The sequence below is a fragment of the Lepidochelys kempii genome, chromosome 19, assembly GCF_965140265.1.
Source record: "Lepidochelys kempii isolate rLepKem1 chromosome 19, rLepKem1.hap2, whole genome shotgun sequence".
Taxonomy (NCBI): Eukaryota; Metazoa; Chordata; order Testudines; family Cheloniidae; genus Lepidochelys; species Lepidochelys kempii.
This window is the reverse complement of record NC_133274.1, coordinates 7,337,986-7,359,007: the sequence shown is the minus strand read 5'-3', so window position 1 is coordinate 7,359,007 and position 21,022 is coordinate 7,337,986. Positions and strand designations below refer to the sequence as shown.

Sequence of the window (21,022 nt, the reverse complement as noted above, 5' to 3'; positions counted from 1 at the left end):
GCAAAAAGAAAAGGAGGACTTGTGGCACCTCAGAGACTAACCAATTTATTAGCGCATAAGCTTTCGTGAGCTAGCTATCAGGTATCATACCAGCACAGGGTTTCGTATTAAATAAGCAGTGTGACAGGTAAGTCCTGTCTGGGATGGCTGGTGTGCTAAGAACCCAGCATGGGAAAATAAGGAGTGGAGGGAAAACAAGCAGCAGATAATCAGTGATTTTCAGTTTTCAAAGTGCCTTAACTCCAGTTGAGTGTTTGTTTGGTAGATGGCCTGGTCCTAATAACACTGGCCTCTAAATGGTCCAGGTAGGCTTTGAAATTAACATCTCAGTATGATAAATGGGTAGGCAGAGGTCAGATTGGTTGCTGACACTATTATTTACCTTTGAGTCTTGGAAGCTATTTATGTAACCGAAGAGTGTACACACTAGCAATTGGAAAAACACCAGAGGGGTTGGTTTTGCAAAACCTCCTCGGTCTGGGATTGATTTTGAAATAATTCGTCAGTCCAGTTTTGATTTTGCAAAATCAAAAACCAGGGTGGGGCGTGAATTCAGGCCAGATCATCATTGATGCAAAACCTTCACATTCATCCTTTGAGTTTTGTCCCACAGCCTAATTAGACTAGTATAATATGCAGCAAAACCCCAAAATCACAGGATCTCCAGTTCCTTGTGGCTCTGTTTTTTGGAGACCCTTGCAAATCTCTGAAACATGGTTATTGTCACAGTGTTTCTCTTCCCACACCCTCTGACTAACTCAGCAGGTGTGGAAAGAAAAAGGAAATGCAGCTTGAGCAGCACCTAGTGGGGAACGTTGGGTTATGCAAGAAAACCCACCCCAGGCTTTAATCTTCACTCAATCACCAGCTGCTCTCTGGAGAAGCATGAGTGAACATAGAAGAGAGACAGTTACAATCATCAGAGGTCACTGGGGATTATGGGAGGCATCCAGACAATTCAGAAGGGTTGTCACTGAAAAGTGGCCAGGGCACAAGACAATTGTGGAGGGACTTCTTCACTGGATCCCACATTCTCTCTTTCCTGGTGCTTTGAGTTTTTGCACGGTAAAGTAAATGACATTCCTCCTACTCCTTGCAGTAGAAAATGGAACCAACCTAGGCAGCCAGACATAGGATCTACTCCCACTTTTCCTGGGCACCACCAGCCCCCATCCCATCCCCTGGAAAGGTCAGCTCCCACAACCATTCTTGGACAGCCAAACATGCTGCCCACACCTTCCTCTCCTGACCAAACAAATATGTAATCAAATTCCCTCTTTACCCTAGCAGGCAGATCTGGATTAACCAATGTGCACTGACTTGCACAGGACCCCCATCTAAGGGGAGGTCACAACCATGGGGGACCCACCCACGCACAAAAGATCAAAAACAACTGAGGGCCAGGAAGGGGGCAGGGCATCACAGGAGGAGGGCCCCGCCTGCATGCTATGGCCAGCAAGGAACCAAGCCAGCCCCACCCCATGGGACAGGAGCTGCTGCAGGGTGAGTGCAGGGCGGGGTCACTCCCCAACTCTCTCCCCGGGCCTCCCACCCACCCACTCCCCAGGGCAGGGAAGGTGGGGCCCCCAATTGCCGTAGTGCACAGGACTGCAACATTCTTTAATCTGGCCCTGCTAGCAGGGAGTCTGAAGCAATTTGCTTGTCATCACTTGCTCAAGGCAATATCCAGGGCATAGATAGAGATGGGCCCATTAGGGACATAGGACTGGAAGAACCAAGACCAGTCCAATGCTACTGCAAGAAACCCCATCACACAATCCACTTCATAAATGTATCAAGAATCATTTTACAACTAGTTGTGTTTATTTCATCATTTCCTTGCACTCCCCCATTTGTCTCTCTGTCTCCATCTGTTATATCTTGTCTCATGCATTGATTGTAAGCTCTTTGGGGCAGGAACCGCTACAGCTTTTCCTGACCCCTTCACTGGGTACCAGGGACTCTTTTGCTAACTGCTGGCCTAGTTCCACACATGCAACATAATCTCTGGTCTGGACTTGTCCTTGCAAAGCTGCGAGGGTGCCATATGGGCCATTGACCCCTTTCTCTCGTGGATACGCACTTCGTGGCTGAGTCTGTGCCCCTCCTAGGCAGCTCCACAAACAAAAATCCACCCTGAAATTGCTCCTGACCCCACGTCTCCCACTGGCCAGCAGAGCGCTCCCATCGCCAGCCTGCTCGCTATGCTGGTTTCCAAGATGAGATGGAGGAAATCAGTCTCCTGCCACTAGGCCAGGCCCCGCCCCTTGGCCTGGCTCCGCTCGGCTAATCCCTTTTCATATGGCAGACTTTTTCCCTTCTTGTCAGATTCACCACCGCCCCGTCCCCAGCCACGCCACCTCATTCTGCCTCTCTGGACAGTTTTGTGCCTTGACAAGAGGAGAAGGTTTCTGCTGGATCCAGACCCCTGCTCCAGAGCTGGGAGTTGGAGAAATCCTGGTGGGTTGCTGGTTTTTTTGCCGCTGTAAGATTTGGCCTTGGCCTGTCAGAGACACGCACACCTTGGGACCTGGTGTCCCGAATGGGGGCAGGCAGCCCGAGAGACATTCCCTGCTCCAGGGCTCTGTAACCATGGCAACCAGCAGAATGGTTACTCAGCCATCTGGGTTACCGTGGCAACATGAAAAGCCGCCTTCCACTTCAATCCCTGTGGCTCTTTAAGCCACAGAGCAGGCAATTTCCTTTTGCTTTCTGTGTTTGCCATACAGGGAGCATCTCCAAGTGCGCTAATCCTTCCCTCACAGAGCTGGGTGCCCTGTAATCCCTCCCTCGCTCCCAAATACACCCCCTGCATCTGAAGAAGTGAGGTTTTAACCCACAAAAGCTTATGCTCAAATAAATCTGCTACTCTTTAAGGTACCACCAGACTCCTTGTCTTCCCTGCTCTTAGAGGCTTAAACCCAGCATGAAACCTCGAAAGCAGCAACGCCCCCAGCACTTGATTCATCAGCCCCTGAACCAGCTGAAAGAACAACAACTGCATTTCACATGCTGTGTCCTCAGAGCACTTTGGAAATACGAATGAGTCCTCACCCAGCCCTGTCCCTGCCAACGCCTCTTTAGAGATGGAGAAACCGAGGCACAGAGCGGGGACCTGACTAGCCAATAGTCACACAAGCAAGTCAGCAGCAGAGCTGAGAAAAGAACCCAGGAGATCGCAGCCCCAGGTTTGTGTGTCAGACCACACCCCTCTTGCGGGTCTAATCTCCAAGTCCCACCCAATAATGCAATTGTTTCTAAAACTTAATCTTTATTAGTCAGGGAGACTAAACCCTCCATTACGCCACAGAGCAAACAGGGGAGGAGTAGAAGCAGAGGAAGGGTGCACTTGTGCCTACTCAGATTCCTCAAGTTTGAGTCTAGTGTACAGTAAATCTGCTCTCTCGTGAAAAGAAAAGGCAGACTTGTGGCACCTTAGAGACTAACAAATTTATTTGAGCATAAGCTTTTGTGAGCTACAGCTCACTGCATCGACTAACACGGCTGCTACTCTGAAAAATGCTCTCTAGTGGTAGTTCCAATTAGAGTGCTTAGCTCACAGAATGATTGTTGGACTACGCTACCCAGAATCCCTTACAGGAAGTTGGGTGTGCCTGCTTTTGCAGAGTGAAAAATAGAGCTGGGTGGATTTTGTTAAGAGGCAAACCTCATGGTTTCTGTGTTTCCTTGCAAAATATTAATCACAGACATGAGTCTTCTCTTGTGCAGCTTTTACACTAAGCCAATTTTATTTATTTGCATCAACAACCCCTAGCAAAATGGCAGTTTTCACATCAAAACATGCAACCTTTTGGCATTTCAGCCTTCACTGGAAAGAAGTGCTGAAATCCCAAATTCCCAAATCCCAAAATGTTGAGGTGTATCCTCTTGGGTCCCAGTACAGCAAAGCACTTAAAGCACATGCTTAAAGTTAAGTTCATTGAGCTCAATGGGAGTACTCTTGCTTAAAGTTATGCATGTGCTTAAGTCAGTGGTCCCCAAACTGTTGGGCGTGCCCCCCTATAGAGGCGCAGAGGAATGTCCAGGGGGCTGCAGCAGGGCCCAGGCCAGGCCTCCGAGGGGGCTGGTAGGGAGCACCACCCAGCCCCGCTCCACTAGGGTTGCCAATTTCGGTGGACGTGTTCCTGGAGGTTTTATCACATGACATAATCTTTAAATCCTGGAGACTCCAGGACAATCCTGGAGGGTTGGCAGCCCTACTGCAGCCCCATCCCCAGTCCCAACCCCCAGCCATGGCTCTTGGCCCCCAGCGGCTGCTCCCAGCCCAGGGAGGCGCAGGCTCATTCTGTTACTGCTAAGGGGACACCACTGGCTTAAGTGCTTTGCTGCACTGGGACCCAAAATAGGACCATGAAGTCTGAACGGAGCTAAGTGAATTTCACTCAGCTGTAATCTCTGAAGACTGTTTTCCTCTTAAGGAATCTTCCCCTAGAATCTGAGGTCCTTAATTTTTTTAAGAACCTTTCTGGTTCATCTTTGAAAGCACATGAGCCATGGCAGACAAATTATAACCCTAACTAAAAGCTTGCTTTACCTTAGTGCTTTAATCAGCGAGGGTAATTAACACTGTATTCCGGTATTGTGCACTGCTACATTTATGGCTGTGCCTCCCACAGGGGCGGAGGTTTTAAATTCAGGAGCTTATGATGGCACGAGGCAGCTCTTCATGCATTGGTACTGACTTCCTTGCAGCTAAATCTCTGAACAGCTCGTGTGCCCGCCTTAGTAATGAAATAAGACAACCGTCCATGACAAGCAAAATAACAACCACCCTGACAGATTTTCATTTAAACCAGCTCCTCTGGCTGCTCACAGCAGAGACAAGAAATATCAGCTCTTCTCATATGAATTCTCTCCCTCCCTGCCTGTGGAAACCTGGCTTGCTCATCCCGCACTGCCACTCCCAGCAAGGAACAGGAAAGACCGTCTGTCCCTTTAGGACAGGCCGGATTTGCTGTTTGCCTCCCATTAGAAAGCAAGCTCTGATTTTAGAGGTGTATATGGAAGTAGACTTATAGACAACTGAATTAAAAACAGTCACAAGGAAATGAAAAAGCTTTGCTTACTAGCTGGCTTTTTTTAATTCCACCTTGGGCATCTTGCAGCTGTTCAAAAGCTGCCATCTCCCTAACGCTAGGCAGAATCTGCATCTCACCAACCAGCAAAGAATAATCAGGTTTATTCCCACATCCCTGGGGCTTGCATTAAACCGGCTTCTTTAATTTTTGTTAATTAAACAATTAATTTTGCTGTGGAAAGTGAGTGTATTGAAATGGCTTCGACCAAGCCACTCGGATAAAGATTAAAACTGAACTTCGGAATGACAAGGAAGTCCAAATGTCACTGTGAATGTGGATGAAACAAGGACCCTTGGAAAATGCCAGCAGTGCCTCTTGTGTATCTGCCCGACTGCTGCCCTTGTTTGTCTTTAGGATTGGTCTTCTCAGTCCCAGCCCCACTCCCTGCACGTAGATATTGGGCTACATTCTGCTCTCTGGGTTAGATTCACAAACGTACTTTGGTCATGCAATGCTTAGCACTGCAACTCCTAACTGCTAGGTGCTACTGCCACCTCGTGCAATCCTCATCCCAGAGTCAGAACATAAGAATGGCCATGCTGGGTCAGGCCTGTGGTCCATCTAAACCGGTATCCTGTCTCTGACAGTGGCCAGCGCCAGGTGCTTCAGAGGGAATGAACAGAACAGGGCAATTTATCGAGTAATCCATCCCCTCTCGTCCAGTCCCAGCTTCTGGCAGTTGGAGGTTTAGGGACACCTGGAGCATGGGGTTGCAACCCTGACCATCTTGGCTAGTAGCTGTTGATGGACCTGTCCTCCATGAACTTATCTAATTCTTTTTTTAACCCAGTTATACTTTTGGTCTCCACAACATCCCCTGGCAATGAGTTCCACAGGTTGACTGTGCATTGTGTGAAGAAGTATTTCCTTTTGTTTTAAACCTGCTACCTATTAATTTTATCAGGTGACCACTAGCTCTTGTGTTATATAAAGGAGTAAAATATACTTCCCTATTCACTTTCTCCACACCATTCATGATTTTAGACCTCTTTCATATCCCCCCTCAGTTGTTTCTTTTGAACCTGAGCAGTCCCGATCTTTTTAATCTCTCCTTGTCTGGAAGCTGTTCCACACCCCCAATCATTTTTGTTGCTCTTCTCTGCACCTTTTCCAATACTAATATATCTTTTTGAGATGGGGAGACCAGAACTGCACGCAGTATTCCAGGTGTGGGCGTGCCATAGATATATATTTCGGCATTATGATATTTTCTGTCTCATTATCTATCGCTTTCCTAATGGTTCCTAACAGTCTGTTCACTTTTTTGACTGCTCCGCCACATTGAGCGGATGTTTTTAGGGAACTGTCCACAATGACTCCACGATCTCTTTCTTGAGTGGTAACTGCTAGTTTAGACCCTATCGTTTTATAGGTCCCCAGGCTCTACATACAATGCATGGGGAGAGTTAGGCAACTAACAAAGCTATTCCCAGAAGCCAGCAAGCTGAACAGGGAGCCACCTAAGCTACCCAGGAAAGAAATGCAGAGGAAAGGGGCAAGACTCACAAAGGTACCTAACTCCCATTGACTCCTGACTGACAAGCCAGAGATAGCGCCTCTCCCACCAGTTGGGATTCTCAGCTGTGAACCCTCTTCCGGAGACAATTGCCTCAGCGAGGTCAGCCCTTTCTTGCAAGAGAGACCCCCCCCCCGCCCACTGCAGGGTGCTTGGGGCCAGCACCTGGGAGATGGGAGACACACATTAAAATCCCAACTCCACCTGATTTAGAGCAGAGACTTGGACCTGGGTGAGCGTCCTAGCCACCAGGTTATTGGCTCTAATGGGGCAGTCTGTCCCAATCTCTCCTCTGGGAGCTGTTCCACTTTGTCTAAATAATTCCATATTTACTGGGTGAGAGAGTGACTGACTCTGTATCCCAGGGACCGGGGCACTCACCTGGGGGATGGGAGCCCTGGATTCAAACCCCTGCTCCAAATCCTACAGTGTCTCCAACACCCCAGGGGAGTGCTCAAAGCACTGAGCTAATGGGTATTCGGGGCCTGCCCCCACTGTCTTTTGTGCAAGGCTCACTCCTGAAGGCGTGCGCTGAGCCCCAATCAGGCCCTGCAAGTGACATAGGTTAGGGAAGAACGCCTAGTTTGAGAATGCTCCTGCGGGGGCTTCCAGCAGTTTGTTAACTGTGGGGCAGAGTCAGGACTTGGGCAGTTTTGTTCCCTCCTACCAGTGGAAAATTAGGCATGGGGGGACTTCAGGCAGCAGCTGAGCAGTGGCTTTGAGACTGTCAGTAGTGCCTAAGAGTTGGACTTCGGCACCCAACGAGGCAGTTAGGCCCTAAATATATTCATGACTCTAGCCCCCCAGTTAGTCCAGTGTAAATCCAGAGCTATTCCCAGGCAGTCAGTCTCTGGAGTTACTCCACACTGATACCAGCAAACCTGACATCAGAATATGGCCCACGGGCTGAGCAAGTCCAAACAGGTTTAGGATCAAAGGGTCTTTTCAATTCAAAGTGGAGCATTCGCTGCCATGAGCATGAGAACACGCCAAGCCACTGAAACAAGACAGAGCAGCCTCAGCCTCAGGAGCTAATTGTAAAGGACGTTAGGCTCTAAACCTGTCTCGTCTGGAGAACCCACAAGAAGCCACTCCCAGCCACACCTCCACAGATAGGTACCAGAATCCTTTGTTCTACTTCCCGCTCTGTGTGGGCGCTAAGGTTTACAAGCCATTCATGTGACCAGATGCTGCCACGTGAGCTCCTGAAAGCTCATCACCTTCAGTGGAATGTCAAGGTGCCCAGCACCACCCAGGAAGCCCGACAGCACCTGAGCAAAAACGCTTCAGAGGAAGAGCGGAGAAGAGGAATGGGAACAGATTCACCCACGCACCTCAAGTGCTGTGGACAGCCCTGAGACCTATCGGCTGAGAACTGCCGCACTCGAGGCTCCTGTCAAGCCTTTAAACAATAATCACGCCCTCCCTCCACCCGGAAAGACATTTACAAAAATGTGACTAACAAGCAGTAAACAAAGTGACACAAAGTCTGTGGTCTGCTTGGCACAGAAGCAGTTTCCACCCCTAAGATTGTCTCCTAGCATCTCCTGCCCATTGCCCAGTCCCCTACCCACCAAAGCAGGTTGTCATTTTGTTGTGTTTCAGCTCACTGGGGCAGCGACTGTCCTTTTTATTTCACAGATCCATAGATTGTAAGGTCAGAATGGACCATTATGATCACCCCCTTGTCTGACCTCCCACCTAGCACAGGCTTGAGAATTTCACCCAGTGATTCCTTCTGCCAGCCCAATACTCTGTGGATGAACTAGAGTGTATCTTTTAGAAAGACATCCTGTCTCTTTGCAGAGTCTTCAAGTGACGGAGGATCCATCTCATCCCCGTAAAGTACCATGCACAGCGACTGCACTAGAGACAGTACGTAATAATCATACTCTGTGCAGCTACAGCATCTGCTATCTGAGTGCTCTATGAATAAGGATGAATTAAACCTCATGGTGCCCAACATGAGCTGGGGCCATATTAAGATCCTCCTTTTACAGACAGGTTAACAGCACAGAGCTAAAGTGACATGCTCAAAGACACAGCAAGTCTGTACTAACAGCTGGGAAGAGAACCTGACTGCTGGTCCTTTGCTGTTGGAGCCCTGTGACACACCTTGCTTCATTAACAGAGGCATCTGGTGTGGAGAGTGAGCCATGCCCTGAGTGCTGCCCTGACACTGGGTTGGCTGATGGACTGCTCTTTGTAATCCGTTCTCTGCTCCCTGCAGCATGGAGAACAGAGCGACAGTTCCAAGGCCCAGATTGTTTCCGGAGTTGGCCTCCGTGCTCCCTAACAGAGAACGGGACAAGGGAGCAGGGCGGAGATGGGGAAGGCAATGGAAGAGAGGAGAAGAAAAGAGAGCAAGGAGGAGGAGAGGTGAACACAGAAGGCAAGAGGACACAAGTAGCAAGTAGTTGTGTTGTCCCTGAACCCAGAAAGTCTTTTGGCCCAGACACTCATTCACGCCCCACTGATATCACCTGTGAAAGCCACAGAATCCAGTATTTGATCCAGGACAATTCTGCCTTCATCTTGTGACCCACCACGGCTGTAATACACCCCCACTGTGCTCTCTTGGGTGGCTCAGGGTGTACTTATCCCATTGGCAATGAATACAAGCTGCTGTTGGCAGACTGAAGGACTGGAATCCATACAATTGCAGGGGGAGAGTTATGTATTTCAGGGAGCTGATTCAACACCCCCTCCTCAAATGACTAACCCAGGGATCCCAGTCATTGTGGGGGGCGGATAGGGACAGAGCCGCATCCTGGCACCAGTAATCTTGTGAAATGAGAATGGGCTTTGTTAACGACAGGCAGCTGTCTTTGTAGTAATTTGGTATTAGCTCCACCCTGATTGTACCAAGAGGTGCTCACTCTCACTGAAATAGCTACAAAAAAATTCCCTCTGATATCTGTCCTGGGTCATGGCCCCGAGTGTGGATGGAAACCCAGGTGTCTGACACCATTCCAAACTGGCACCCATCCCAGGAAGATGTGGAGGTCACATCTCCTCATGCTTTGGTGCAGCCTCCAGCAAAGATCCCAATAAATAATGTAAAAACCCAAATCAATATTTCAACACATTTTCAAATCCAGTGACATGAAACTGCTTCTGACTCTTTCTTCCCTGCTGAGTGCGGTCTAGCTGCAACTCAAAAGTTATTTTTAATGTGAAATCTGCATAAAAGCAGATTATATGACATTCTCTTTCCTTTAATCACGGGCTAGATCTACCCAGCATGACGACAGACCCCGGCATCACAGAATGGAAGGAAAGATCAGAGCAAAGTCACAGCTGGGGAAATAGCATTTCTCATCTCTTCAGCTGGGACCCAAATGAGGGCAACCCTCAACTCCACTGTGAATGGCAGGCGCTCATCATCTTGCAGGAGGGATCAGCACTCTGCAGGACCAGATTTTTATTTCACATTGTAGGGAAGCAGATCAGGAACACAGCGCTAGGCAGAATCCAATCCTGAGCAGTGCTGTGTCCACTCAATTGTGGCTGCTCAGCGCCCCCCAGAATCAGGGCCACACTTTGCATCCGTTCCTCCAGCCATTTTCATATTCCAGCCTCCAAGGCCCAGTGTTTCTAGGACAGGGCTTTCCCACACCCCTGCCACTTGATTTTACCTCCCGTCCCAGGAATTATCATTTTAAGTGGCCGGTTCCTCCTGTCCAGGGACTTCCAGGCACCTCAACAGCATTTGCGAACAAAACGACAAACTCACACCATGAAGCAGCCTTCCAAGTGGGGCTGGGGGATTTCCTGATTGGCAGGCTGCATCTCCCTCCCCAGAACAGAGATGGATTAACTCTTTCTGTTCCCCAGGGGCTGTTGAGTATCATTATTTATTATTCGTATTACAGTAACACCACGTGCAGCTGGCCGAAACTAGGAATTTTCATTTGGCAGGAAAATTTGAAACCTGATATTTCCCATCCAATGGAAATGTGCTTTTTTTTTTCCTTTTTTTCATTTTTGGAAATTTTCCTTTAGAAAAAAATTCAAAATTTCATTTCAAGATAAAATGTTCCTTTCAAAACAAAATTTCACATTTTTTCCCACGGGAAATTTTGTCTAAATCAATAAACAAAAATCTTCCAATCAGATCTACTGAGGAGCCCCAGTCATGGACCAGAGCCGGATTGTACTAGGCGCTGTACAGACACAGATCAGAGATGGTTTCTGCTCCAAAGTGTCCACCATCTAAGGCTGACATTAAAGCATGGCTCTATCCTAGACCCCACTTTGCCTTACAGGGGGACAAGGTTGGCAAGAGCCAAATGGAAGGATTTTATTTTAACTTGGGGGTATTTTAGACCCTTCCTCACTGGATGTGAGGAATAAGCTCCACCCCTTGTTAATGACATCAAAGAGGGAGTCCCCTAGGGTTTCCTCATGGCAGCTGCTGTTTTCAGCAATCAGCAGCAGACCCTTAAGGCCAACCTGTGACACACACACACCTCGAGGCCCCCCTCCTGCTCCTCCCCATCCCCAAGAGATAGGTAGGGCAGGTGGGTGGGACGGACTCACTTTCCCAGCTGGGGGAGAAAGGACTGGGTGGTGGAGGGTGGGGCTCATCAGACATAGACCAAAATGACTTGTGACTTTTGGAGCCCAACCTGAGACACCTGCAAGGGGCCTGGTTTTCAGGGAAAGGGGCTCAGCACTTTCTTCAAAGCAAGCCCCTTCAAGGTGTCTCGATTTGGTGCTCCAGAATCACCAATCACTTGGGACAATCTCAGTCCTACTTTCCATTTTCTCTCCCCTTCCAAGAGCAGATCAAAGGACCATCCAGCAGGGAGGGGAGAACCTGCCAGCGGAGGGGGGTGGAGGAGACCAAAGGCTCTGGCAGCTGTTTCTTTTTTTCCCCAGGCAATGAAACCATCCCCCTCACCATACAGCTTGGGGGGAAGGGGTTGTTTACCCCCCAGCACCACACCCCGGCAGGCAGATAGCTGCAAAAGGCCAAGCCGTACTGCTGCTGTAGGGCTAACTTCCCCAGCAGCTGAGCTGCCTCCCTCCTGCTGCTGCCGTGAGAAAACACTAGGGGGCTCCCTCTCAAACGTCAGCAGCAGCGGGGCAGGGACTTAACCCTCAGACCAGGAGTGGAGTAGGGTCCCCCACAAACGCCCTAAAAACAAAATGTAAAAGTTACCCCCATATTGGGCCATCCCTGACCCTAACGCTTTGTATTTTTTATAAGTGAAGGTCCAGGGAGAAGCAGACATATCAGATCCTCTCCCCGGCCTGCTCGAACCCCCTGCAGGATACAGGACAGGGGTGCAGAATTAGGGCCAGAAATTCAGGCATCTGCACAAATGTAGTGGACAGTGTCTGGGTGACATGAGATCAGCCCACAGGCTGCACTGCACATTGTGCCCAGTGCCGTGTGAGCGGCCAGTGGGCTCCATCGGATGCAATGTCTGGTGACCAGAGACCGGCCCACAGGCCCGAGGGGACACAGTGTCCCAGGGATGTGAAAGCAGCCAGAGGATCACAGCAAAAGCCACGACTGAATCAAACTGGAATGAAATCAGAAACCTTCTGAACCACAAATCCCTTCTTGGGGTCAGGGCATGGACTTTAGGGGACCTCTTCCACCAGGGATCCATTCAGCCCTTTATTTGCTTATTTAATCATTTGGACTCAAACCAAGAGAAATGCTCCTGGTGCCCTGCCACCAATTAAACATATGGTCAAAAGGATACAAACAAAACAGGAACAAACCCTGCCCATAGAGAACCAGCCAGCAGGAGAACCACTGCATGCCCACCCTCTGACTGCCAGCTGTCTAGGCCCCTGCCCACACTGATGGGTGGGTAGTTGCCACCACTGCCCCCAAGGATGCCCCCTGAGCCACTACAAATGTTTTGATTCCTCCAATCCCCTTGCAAATGGCTCAGTTTGAACACCATCAACTGTGCATTTCATTTCACATCCACTTTCCAGGGACACCCAGCTCCATGTGACCCGGCAGACCAAGTAATTGTCATGAAACCATGATGCTGCATCTCAGAGGCTGGGTCTTTGAGTCATGGAGGAGGCTGGCTCAAATACTCAGGTTTTAAATGGCCATGCAAGCCCAGCTCATGGGAGATGGAGCAGACCTGTGCAAATCAGGAATCTCCCTTGAATGAAGGGATGGGTGGCCACCTTGTCCCAAGAAACAGCATTTTTTCCTCCATACCCCCCTGTTCATTTAATTTCACCACCGGACTCATGGCCCAGGGCTGAAGGAGAGAGTGAAAGGGCTCTTCCAATCAGTGGGGGCATTGAAGGACCATCATCATCTCCTAGCATCTCTGCGGTAGAGTGCTTGAGCACTCTACCAGCCACAGAACTGAGGCTGTGTCTACACGGGCAAACAATGGGATACATGATTCCCTACTGGAGATGCCCCACCAGCGGCAGAAATGGTGGAAGATAGAGGGTAGACGGGGGCACATGCAGGCTCAGGTACTGAATTATCTAAACTGGCTTTGTAGTGAAAATACTCGAGCCTCAGGTACTAAACATCTTCCACCACTGACACCACCCCACAATGGTAAAGACGCCTATGGCCTGTCTACAGTCTGGCTTCCACTGCTGGTGGAACTGCACAGACGGTGAATGACAGGGTCCCGTTTCTTCCAGAGCACAGAAGGCTTGAGAGACCTCAGGCCACCTCTGAACATGGGCCTCTTGTATCACCCTACACCCACTGACGGCAGCTAGGTTTCACTCCCTTTCGTTCAAATGAGGGGGCCAGTCCAGTGCTCTGGTGGCACCACAAACCTGAATCTGGGTCCCTCATTCCCAGGGCTTGCAGGAGGCTTGGAGCGCTACAGAGAAGCACAATGAGTCCTATGGGAGTGGGGCACTTGGGATGGCTCTTAGATAGCCGTTCTGGGCTGACGCAAGGAGCAGCATGGATGAGCTCTAAAAGAAGGCATATCTGACCTTCCATGGAAGGATGGTGGCCTCATGACGAGATTCAGGGGACAGTTATAAAGGGAACAATAGAGACATGGCTTTAATTCCTAGGTACTCCATGTTTCCTTACCAGCTACTCTGACAACGGCTCTCTCTGCTGGGTCCAGCACTGAATCCTGGCTCTTCCGCTTCTTCTGCTCATGCAGGGGTAAATTCCAGGGTAAGGTGTCGCCCGGGGGGCAAGGAGACAGACTTCCCGACCTCTCGCTTCTGTAGGACCTCTCACTTCGGCACGACCTCTCGCTCCGGCATGACCTCTCGCTGAGGGTCTCTTCGTCGGAGGAAGACATGGCCCACACGAGAGGGATCAGCTACTCTTCAAGGACAGCAATCTGTGGGTGGATAAAACAACACATGAAGTTCAGCTCCATGGGAAGATACTAGCAACCTTCTCTTGATGTCCCAAGCAGTCCTACCAATACGTGGCCACTGGGTGGCTCAGGGGGTTGGCACTGCAATGGGCATCCTTTCCGGTCCAAGCCACCTGTTCCAGTTTGACACAGGCAGGTAATGAGTGCTGAGCACTTAACGACCTAATGGCTGTTCAGCGCCTATGGGAAATTAGCTGGCGTGGGCCCCCACTCAGGGTCCCCGTGGAAATGGCATGCATGTTGGCAGTCTCAGCAGAAACGAGCAAAGGCTGAACTAGGCCTGGAGACCTTGAGAGATGTCACTCCAGGGCAGGCTTAAGGCAGGATGATGCGAGTATAAGCTTACGCTGCTATTGCATGTAATGTGTCTGTTCCGGGCATGAACAGCCCTTCAACCTTCCTCAGCTCTCAGGACACCACCAAAAACCCTACCAGCACAGAGCTGCCCCAAGCCAGGCAGGAGGGTAACAGCGTGAGGGCCCTCACATCAACGTCCAGACAACGCCAGCTGGAACGGCAGCTTCCTCAAAGCAGACACCTGTCAAGAACAGCCAGAATTCCAGCAGCGTGAGCTTCCTCACAGCAGTGCCAACTACAGTCTGCCACAGTGTGACCTGCCTCACAGCAGGGCCCTGCAGTGCTAAGCAGAACAATCACCGTGGGAGTGTACTCAGAACAGTGCCCTGTAAGGGCCAGCTACGATTCCTGGCCTATGAACTGCCCCCCAGAATTTTGTGAGCTTCCTCACAACAGTGCCCTGTCAGTACCGTGTAGCTCTCCCGGCCTATGAACCTCCCCCTAGAAGCTGTGAGCTTCCTCACAGCAGTGGCATGTCGGTGCTAACCAGAACAGCAGCCTTGTGATCTTTCTCACAGCAGTGCCCTACACACCATTGCCTCAGTTTGCCATTTTCTGTTACACGATGACTTCAATCCAGGGCTCTGCATAGGAAGTACAACACCATCATCTTGTCTTGGCCCCCAAAATATAAGCTGGTACCATCGGAGCTCTATGCACCTTGCTCAGTTCAACAAAGCAAACTCAGATTTAAAAAAAAAAAATCTGACAAGAAGAAGGTTTAAAATCTAAACTACTAAGAAATATCCATTGTCCCCGATCTTCCCCAAAGTGGAAGCAGCTGTAAAAATCCACTTTATTAAACATTATAGGAACAAATTGGTAGCGGCTTCCTATCCTAAGTGGCGAGTGAGTCTGTGCAATGTACATTCAGAGAGCAAATAGGCACTTTGCCATAAGACATATTTTAAACAACTCACATTTCATTCTCTAGAACCACGGGGAAAGAAACGTGCCTGATTCCTAAAATCTGTAATGGAGGAGACGCTGTCTCTCTGGAGGACAGTATTAGCCCTAGCAGTTGTATGTAATCAGCGAAACAGGAACAAAGAGAACAAAAATCCAGAGAAATAAATAATGTCATGAGTCATTCACCTCCCAATGATAAGCAAAAATTTTGTTTTTGCTGTTTATCCTCTACAATATGGACCTGCCCATGTATGTACTGTCCGCCTGCATCTGCCATGCTAAGAGAAATAGAGGGAAAATGTCTCTTCTCCCCATTTGCTTGGGAACACACCCACATCAGGGGCAGCCAGGAATAAGGACTGAAAGCCCTGTTTGCATAGCAGGGGAAGGAGGCTGCTCTTCTGGGCGGAGAGGACGAGGCGGTAGCGGGGGTTACCAGTGGAATAGCGGGGCGATCATTAACTGGATTTGTTCCGGCAATCCAGCAGGTGCCAGGAGGGGAGCAATGTGCATGGCTCGCAATGGGTTGGGTGCATACCACGGGAAGATCGGGCCAGGGGCCAGGCTGCTTCTGCGGAAAGCCCCCTCCCCACCCATTCCCCAATCCACCCCCCCACTCCCCCCCATTCCCCAACCCACCCCCCCGACTCCCCACCCATTCCCCAATCCACCCCCCCACTCCCCCCATTCCCCAATCCACCCCCCCCGACTCCCCACCCATTCCCCAATCCACACCCCCCCCCACTCCCCAGCCTCGTCAGCGGCACATTATCGACGGCAAAACCATCGACCTGCGGGTCCCCCGCGGCAAAGGAGAGAGCCCCGCAAACGCCGCTCCCCGCCGGCACGGGGCGGGGCCGCCAGAGGTGCCCCCGGGCTCCGAGGATCTGCCATGAACCCAGCCGAGGAGAGGAGCCCGCCCGCATCCCCCCCGCTCGCCGGACTTACCCCCGCGCCCGGCGGCGGCCTCCCGGGCCAGCGCCCCGCTCCGCGCCCGGCCCCTGGGGCGCTCACCCGGCCGTGGCTGGCTCCGGGGCGCTGCCAAGGCAGGATGGAGAAAATAAATCCCCCCAAAGAATAGGAGCATCCGAGCGTGTGCAGCCCATCGCCGCTCCCAGCCCCGCTCCGCGCTCCGAGCGCAGACACCTCCCCCTGCTCTGCCCGCCCCTCCCGGGAGCCAATGCCCGGAGCGGGGGCTCCCCGCACCCCCGGCCCGGGAGCCTGGCACGCAGCGGGGGGCTCCCCGCACCCCCGGCCCCGGAGCCTGGCACGCAGCGGGGGGCTCCCCGCACCCCCGGCCCCGGAGCCTGGCACGCAGCGGGGGGCTCCCCGCACCCCCGGCCCCGGAGCCTGGCACGCAGCGGGGGGCTCCCCGCACCCCCGGCCCGGGAGCCTGGCACGCAGCGGGGGGCTCCCCGCACCCCCGGCCCCGGAGCCTGGCACGCAGCGGGGGGCTCCCCGCACCCCCGGCCCGGGAGCCTGGCACGCAGCGGGGGGCTCCCCGCACCCCCGGCCCGGGAGCCTGGCACGCAGCGGGGGGCTCCCCGCACCCCCGGCCCGGGAGCCTGGCACGCAGCGGGGGGCTCCCCGCACCCCCGGCCCCGGAGCCTGGCACGCAGCGGGGGGCTCCCCGCACCCCCGGCCCCGGAGCCTGGCACGCAGCGGGGGGCTCCCCGCACCCCCGGCCCCGGAGCCTGGCACGCAGCGAGGGGCTCCCCGCACCCCGGCCCGGGAGCCTGGCACGCAGCGGGGGGCTCCCCGCACCCCCGGCCCGGGAGCCTGGCACGGAGCCGGGGATTCCCCGCACCCCGGCCTGGGAGCCTGGCATGCAGCGGGGGGCTCCCCGCACCGCCGGGTTCCCCGCACCGCCGGCCCCGGAGCCTGGCATGCAGCGGGGGGCTCCCCGCACCCCCGGCCCTGGAGCCTGGCACGCAGCAGGGGGCTCCCCGCACCGCCGGCCCGGGAGCCTGGCACGGAGCCGGGGGCTCCCTGCACCGCCAGCCCGGGAGCCTGGCACGCAGCGGGGGGCTCCCCGCACCTGGTTTTCCTGGGACCCCTGCAGATCCAGTGCCCTGAAAGGGGCTCCACACAACCCAAAATGAGGGGGGGCTTCACCTCTCCTTTGGCTCTTTGTAGGGCGCTAGAGAAGCGGGGAAAGGGGGTGTCAGCCTGGTGGAGAAGGATGGGATCCGCTTCGCCCCTGTGTCCATGGGGCAGGCAGAGTCCGAACCCACCGCGGGCAGGGGAATAACGCACGCCTCTGCCTCCTCCCCCGAGAGTCAGGCAGTCTGGGTTATGGGCAGAAACTGGAGCTGCCCCCAGGGCATGCTGCCCCCTGCTCTGTTCCCCTTCCCCGTCCCTCCCAGCATGTACCAGCACCCTCACCCTATTCATCCACCTCCACCCACCTTCCCCCCATTCATCCGCCTTCATCCACCTCCACCCACCGTCCCCCCATTCATCCACCTTCCCCGCATTCATCCACCTCCACCCACCATCCTCCCACCCCATTCATCCACTTCCACCCACCATCCCCGCATTCATCCCTCATCCCCTCATTCATCCCCTCACCATCACGCTCCTGCATTCATCCACCTCTGCCCACCACCCCATAGAGTGCCTCAATATAAATCCATAGTACGGCCACATCTTGAATACTGCCTGCAGATGTGGTCGCCTCACCTCACAAAAGATATGTTGGAATTAGAAAAGGTTCAGAAAAGGGCAACAAAAATGATGAGGGGTGTGGAACAGCTGCCATATGAGGAGAGATTAAAAAGACTGGAACTGTACAGTTTGGAAAAATGACGACTAAGGGGGAATATGAGTGAGGTCTATAAAATCATGACTGGGGTGGAGAAAGTAAATCAGGAAGTGTAATTTACTCCTTCTCATGACACAAGAACTAGGGGTCACCAAATTATATGAATAGGCATCAGGTTTAACACAAACAAAAGGAAGTATTTCTTCACATAACGCACAGTCAACTTGTGGAACTCCTTGCCAGAGGATGTTGTGCAGGCCAAGACTATAACAGGATTAAAAAAAAACTAGATAAGTTCATTGAGGATAGGCCCAACAATGGCTATTAGCCAGGCTGGGCAGGGATGGTGTCCCTAGCCTCTGTTTGCCAGAAGCTGGGAATGGGCGACAGGGGATGGATCACTTGATGATTCCCTGTTCTGTTCATTCTCTCTGAAGTACCTGGCATTGGCTGGTCAGAAGACAGGATACTGGGCTAGATGGACCTTTGGTCTGACCCAGTATGGGTGTTCTTATGTTCTTATTCATCCACATTCACCCACCATCGCCCCACCCCATTCATCCATCTCCATCCACCATCCCCCAATTCATCCACCTTCACCCACCATCGCCCCATTCATCCACCTTGCAGACCCCTGTGGATCAGTGAGAGGCTAGCAAGCATCATCACCATGCTGGCCCCAGGCCTCTGCTGCAGCTCTGTGTCCTTATCAGCTCTGGGCCTGGGGCCTGGCAGTGTGGCTCAGCTGGAGCTATGCTACCAGGCCTTCCTTGGCTGCAGTTACCCCAAGGCCCCTCTTTAAAGGAGGATCCCTGCTGCGGAGTGGGCTTGGTGGGAAAGGCAACAGACCCACAGCATTGTCTCTTTATGGGTAAGCTCATCTGGGTGCAAGGGCGGACAATGTGTGACCCCTCACCGGCCTGCCTATTCCTCCCCCAGCCTGTCCACTGTTTGTCTTTTCCATCAGTGCAGATCCCTGGACAAGCGAGGAGGTTTTCGTGAGGGCCGGGGGGTGGGGGAAGATGGGGACATGAGGCAGCCGAGTCCCTACAGCGGAGGGGAGAGCCGTGCGAAGAGGGTCCCCTCCACACATCCTCCTAGTTTTAGTCAATAAGAGGACTGATGTTTGGTTTATATATCCATTGTTCATCATTCCAAACCACCCTCCTCCTCCTTTAAAGTCTCATCGCACATGGTCCAGCCGGACCCACCCACCCTGTCTCTCTCTAGCCCCAGCCCCGCCGTTCCAGCTGTCTCTGTCTCAGCACGCAGTGCCACCACTCCCAGCATGAGAGCCTTCTCCTGGGCAGTTCCTGTCCTCTTGTTATTCCTCTGCCTCGTCTATTTTCACATCTCATCTGAAAATGGCCCTTTTCTCCTCCTGTGCTATATAATTCATTACCTGTCTCTATCTGGGGAATACAGTGAAAGATGCTGTACAGAATAAAGCAATGGTGTATGAGTATGGATGACCTGGGGAAAGGAACATGCCATAAAAGTGACACATTTTCTTGCAGATATTTAACTGGAGGCTGATGGGAAGAGGGAGGGAGCAGTCAGCACAGAGGAGAGGAAGCAAAATCATCAGATCCAAATATAGCTACTGAAGATATATAAAGTCGGAGAAAATTATATTAGCCCTGTGTATGGGACTGCTGAAGCTACACATACAATATTACATGACTTAGCACTTACCTTCCAAAATCTGAGAACCTGGCTTTCTCCCTGAGCCACAGTGGCTGTTGAAATCAGGTAGGTGCTCAAGTTAACTGTCCCTCTATTCAGTATTGAATGCCAGGGAGTTGAGGGCAGTGTTTGTACAGCACCTTGCACAATGGAGCCCTGGTCCTGTTGCAGTCTTCGGGCACTACAGTGAAACAAACAAATAATAATAACAACAAAGGGTGTTCTCAGGAGAGGGCCCTTGACCCTGGGATTCATTACTGTTACGGGCTAGGGACTCAAGTTTGTTAACCTCCAGTGGCGTAAGACCCCCTCCCTTTTCCCAGACATTGGCCTCGGAAGCAGGGCTGCTGCCTCTGTATTGGGAGGCCTGTCGTTTCCCTTTGTTTCTCCTGCAAACAACATCTGGTAAAGATCCGCCTGTGCCCCGCGATGGGCGAACAAGGACAGTACAGGACACTAACGAGCACGGGGATGTTATAAAAAAGCTCCGGGGAGGTCACGTGCTCAGGCTTATGGAGTGGGATGATACATGTGCCACATCAGCACCCAGCATCCCCTATAACTAGAGACAGTGGGGGTGGGGGGGTTGGGTCAGCGTACAGCAGGTGGTATTCTCATGTCTTAGCCACCTCACTGAAGAAAGCTAGACTTCCAAAGAATCAGATTTTCCACAGGGATTTCAAAGATGCCAATAGGCAGGTGTTAGGATTTACAAAAGCACCTGAGTGCTCCAGGCACCGCATTTCCTTTGCACTTTTGTAAAACCCATGAGGTGCCTTTGTAACACCAGCTCCAGGTCTTTCATCTGATTTTATTTTTGCTATATTCTTTGGGAGGTGCTCAGACACCACAGGGCTGGGTGCCGTTATCAGACAGCGTTTTTATTTTCCTGCTCAGCTCTGTTCATTTTCTTACCTCATCCTCGGCTGCCCCATCTGTCGGTCTGTTTTGTCTGCCTGTCTCATCCAGTCTCACACTGAGACTGCAAGCTGCCTGGGGCAGGGAGTGTCTTCGTTGTTATTTGTCTTTACAGCACCTAGCACAATGGGTTCCTGAGTATGACTGTAATACAAATATTAATAACTATAATAAGATAGATAGGTAGATAATTTGATCTCTCTTTAGAGCAGCTGGGCCTAGTCTGGCTTTCACCCTTTCCAGACTACGGTACTCCTTTCTGGAGTCTGATTTGTCTTGCGTACCCCCAAGCTTCACCTTACTTAAAAATTACGTGCTTACAAAATCAGACATAATAATACAAAAGTGTCACAGCACACTGTCACTGAAAAATTGCTTGCTTTCAAATTTTTACTATATAATTTTAAAATAAATCAAA

At 51.9% G+C, this 21,022-nt stretch overlaps 1 protein-coding gene across 5 annotated transcripts in view; it reads right to left on the bottom strand.

Annotated features, from left to right (window-relative positions):
- Window positions 1–20,746, bottom strand: part of MACF1 (microtubule actin crosslinking factor 1) — a 257,757-nt gene extending 237,011 nt beyond the window's left edge. For 4 of the 5 annotated variants that reach the window (XM_073317698.1, XM_073317700.1, XM_073317701.1 and 1 more), the window contains exons 1-3: window positions 20,602–20,746; window positions 19,696–19,867; window positions 13,670–13,931 (exon numbers count right to left, since the gene is read on the bottom strand). In XM_073317698.1, the coding sequence (XP_073173799.1) occupies window positions 13,670–13,889 (220 nt within the window). In that variant the 5' untranslated portion in view covers window positions 13,890–13,931; window positions 19,696–19,867; window positions 20,602–20,746. The remainder of the gene's footprint in view (window positions 1–13,669; window positions 13,932–19,695; window positions 19,868–20,601) is intronic. The other variant, XM_073317696.1, reaches the window with a different exon arrangement.
- Between the last annotated feature and the right edge of the window lie 276 nt (window positions 20,747–21,022).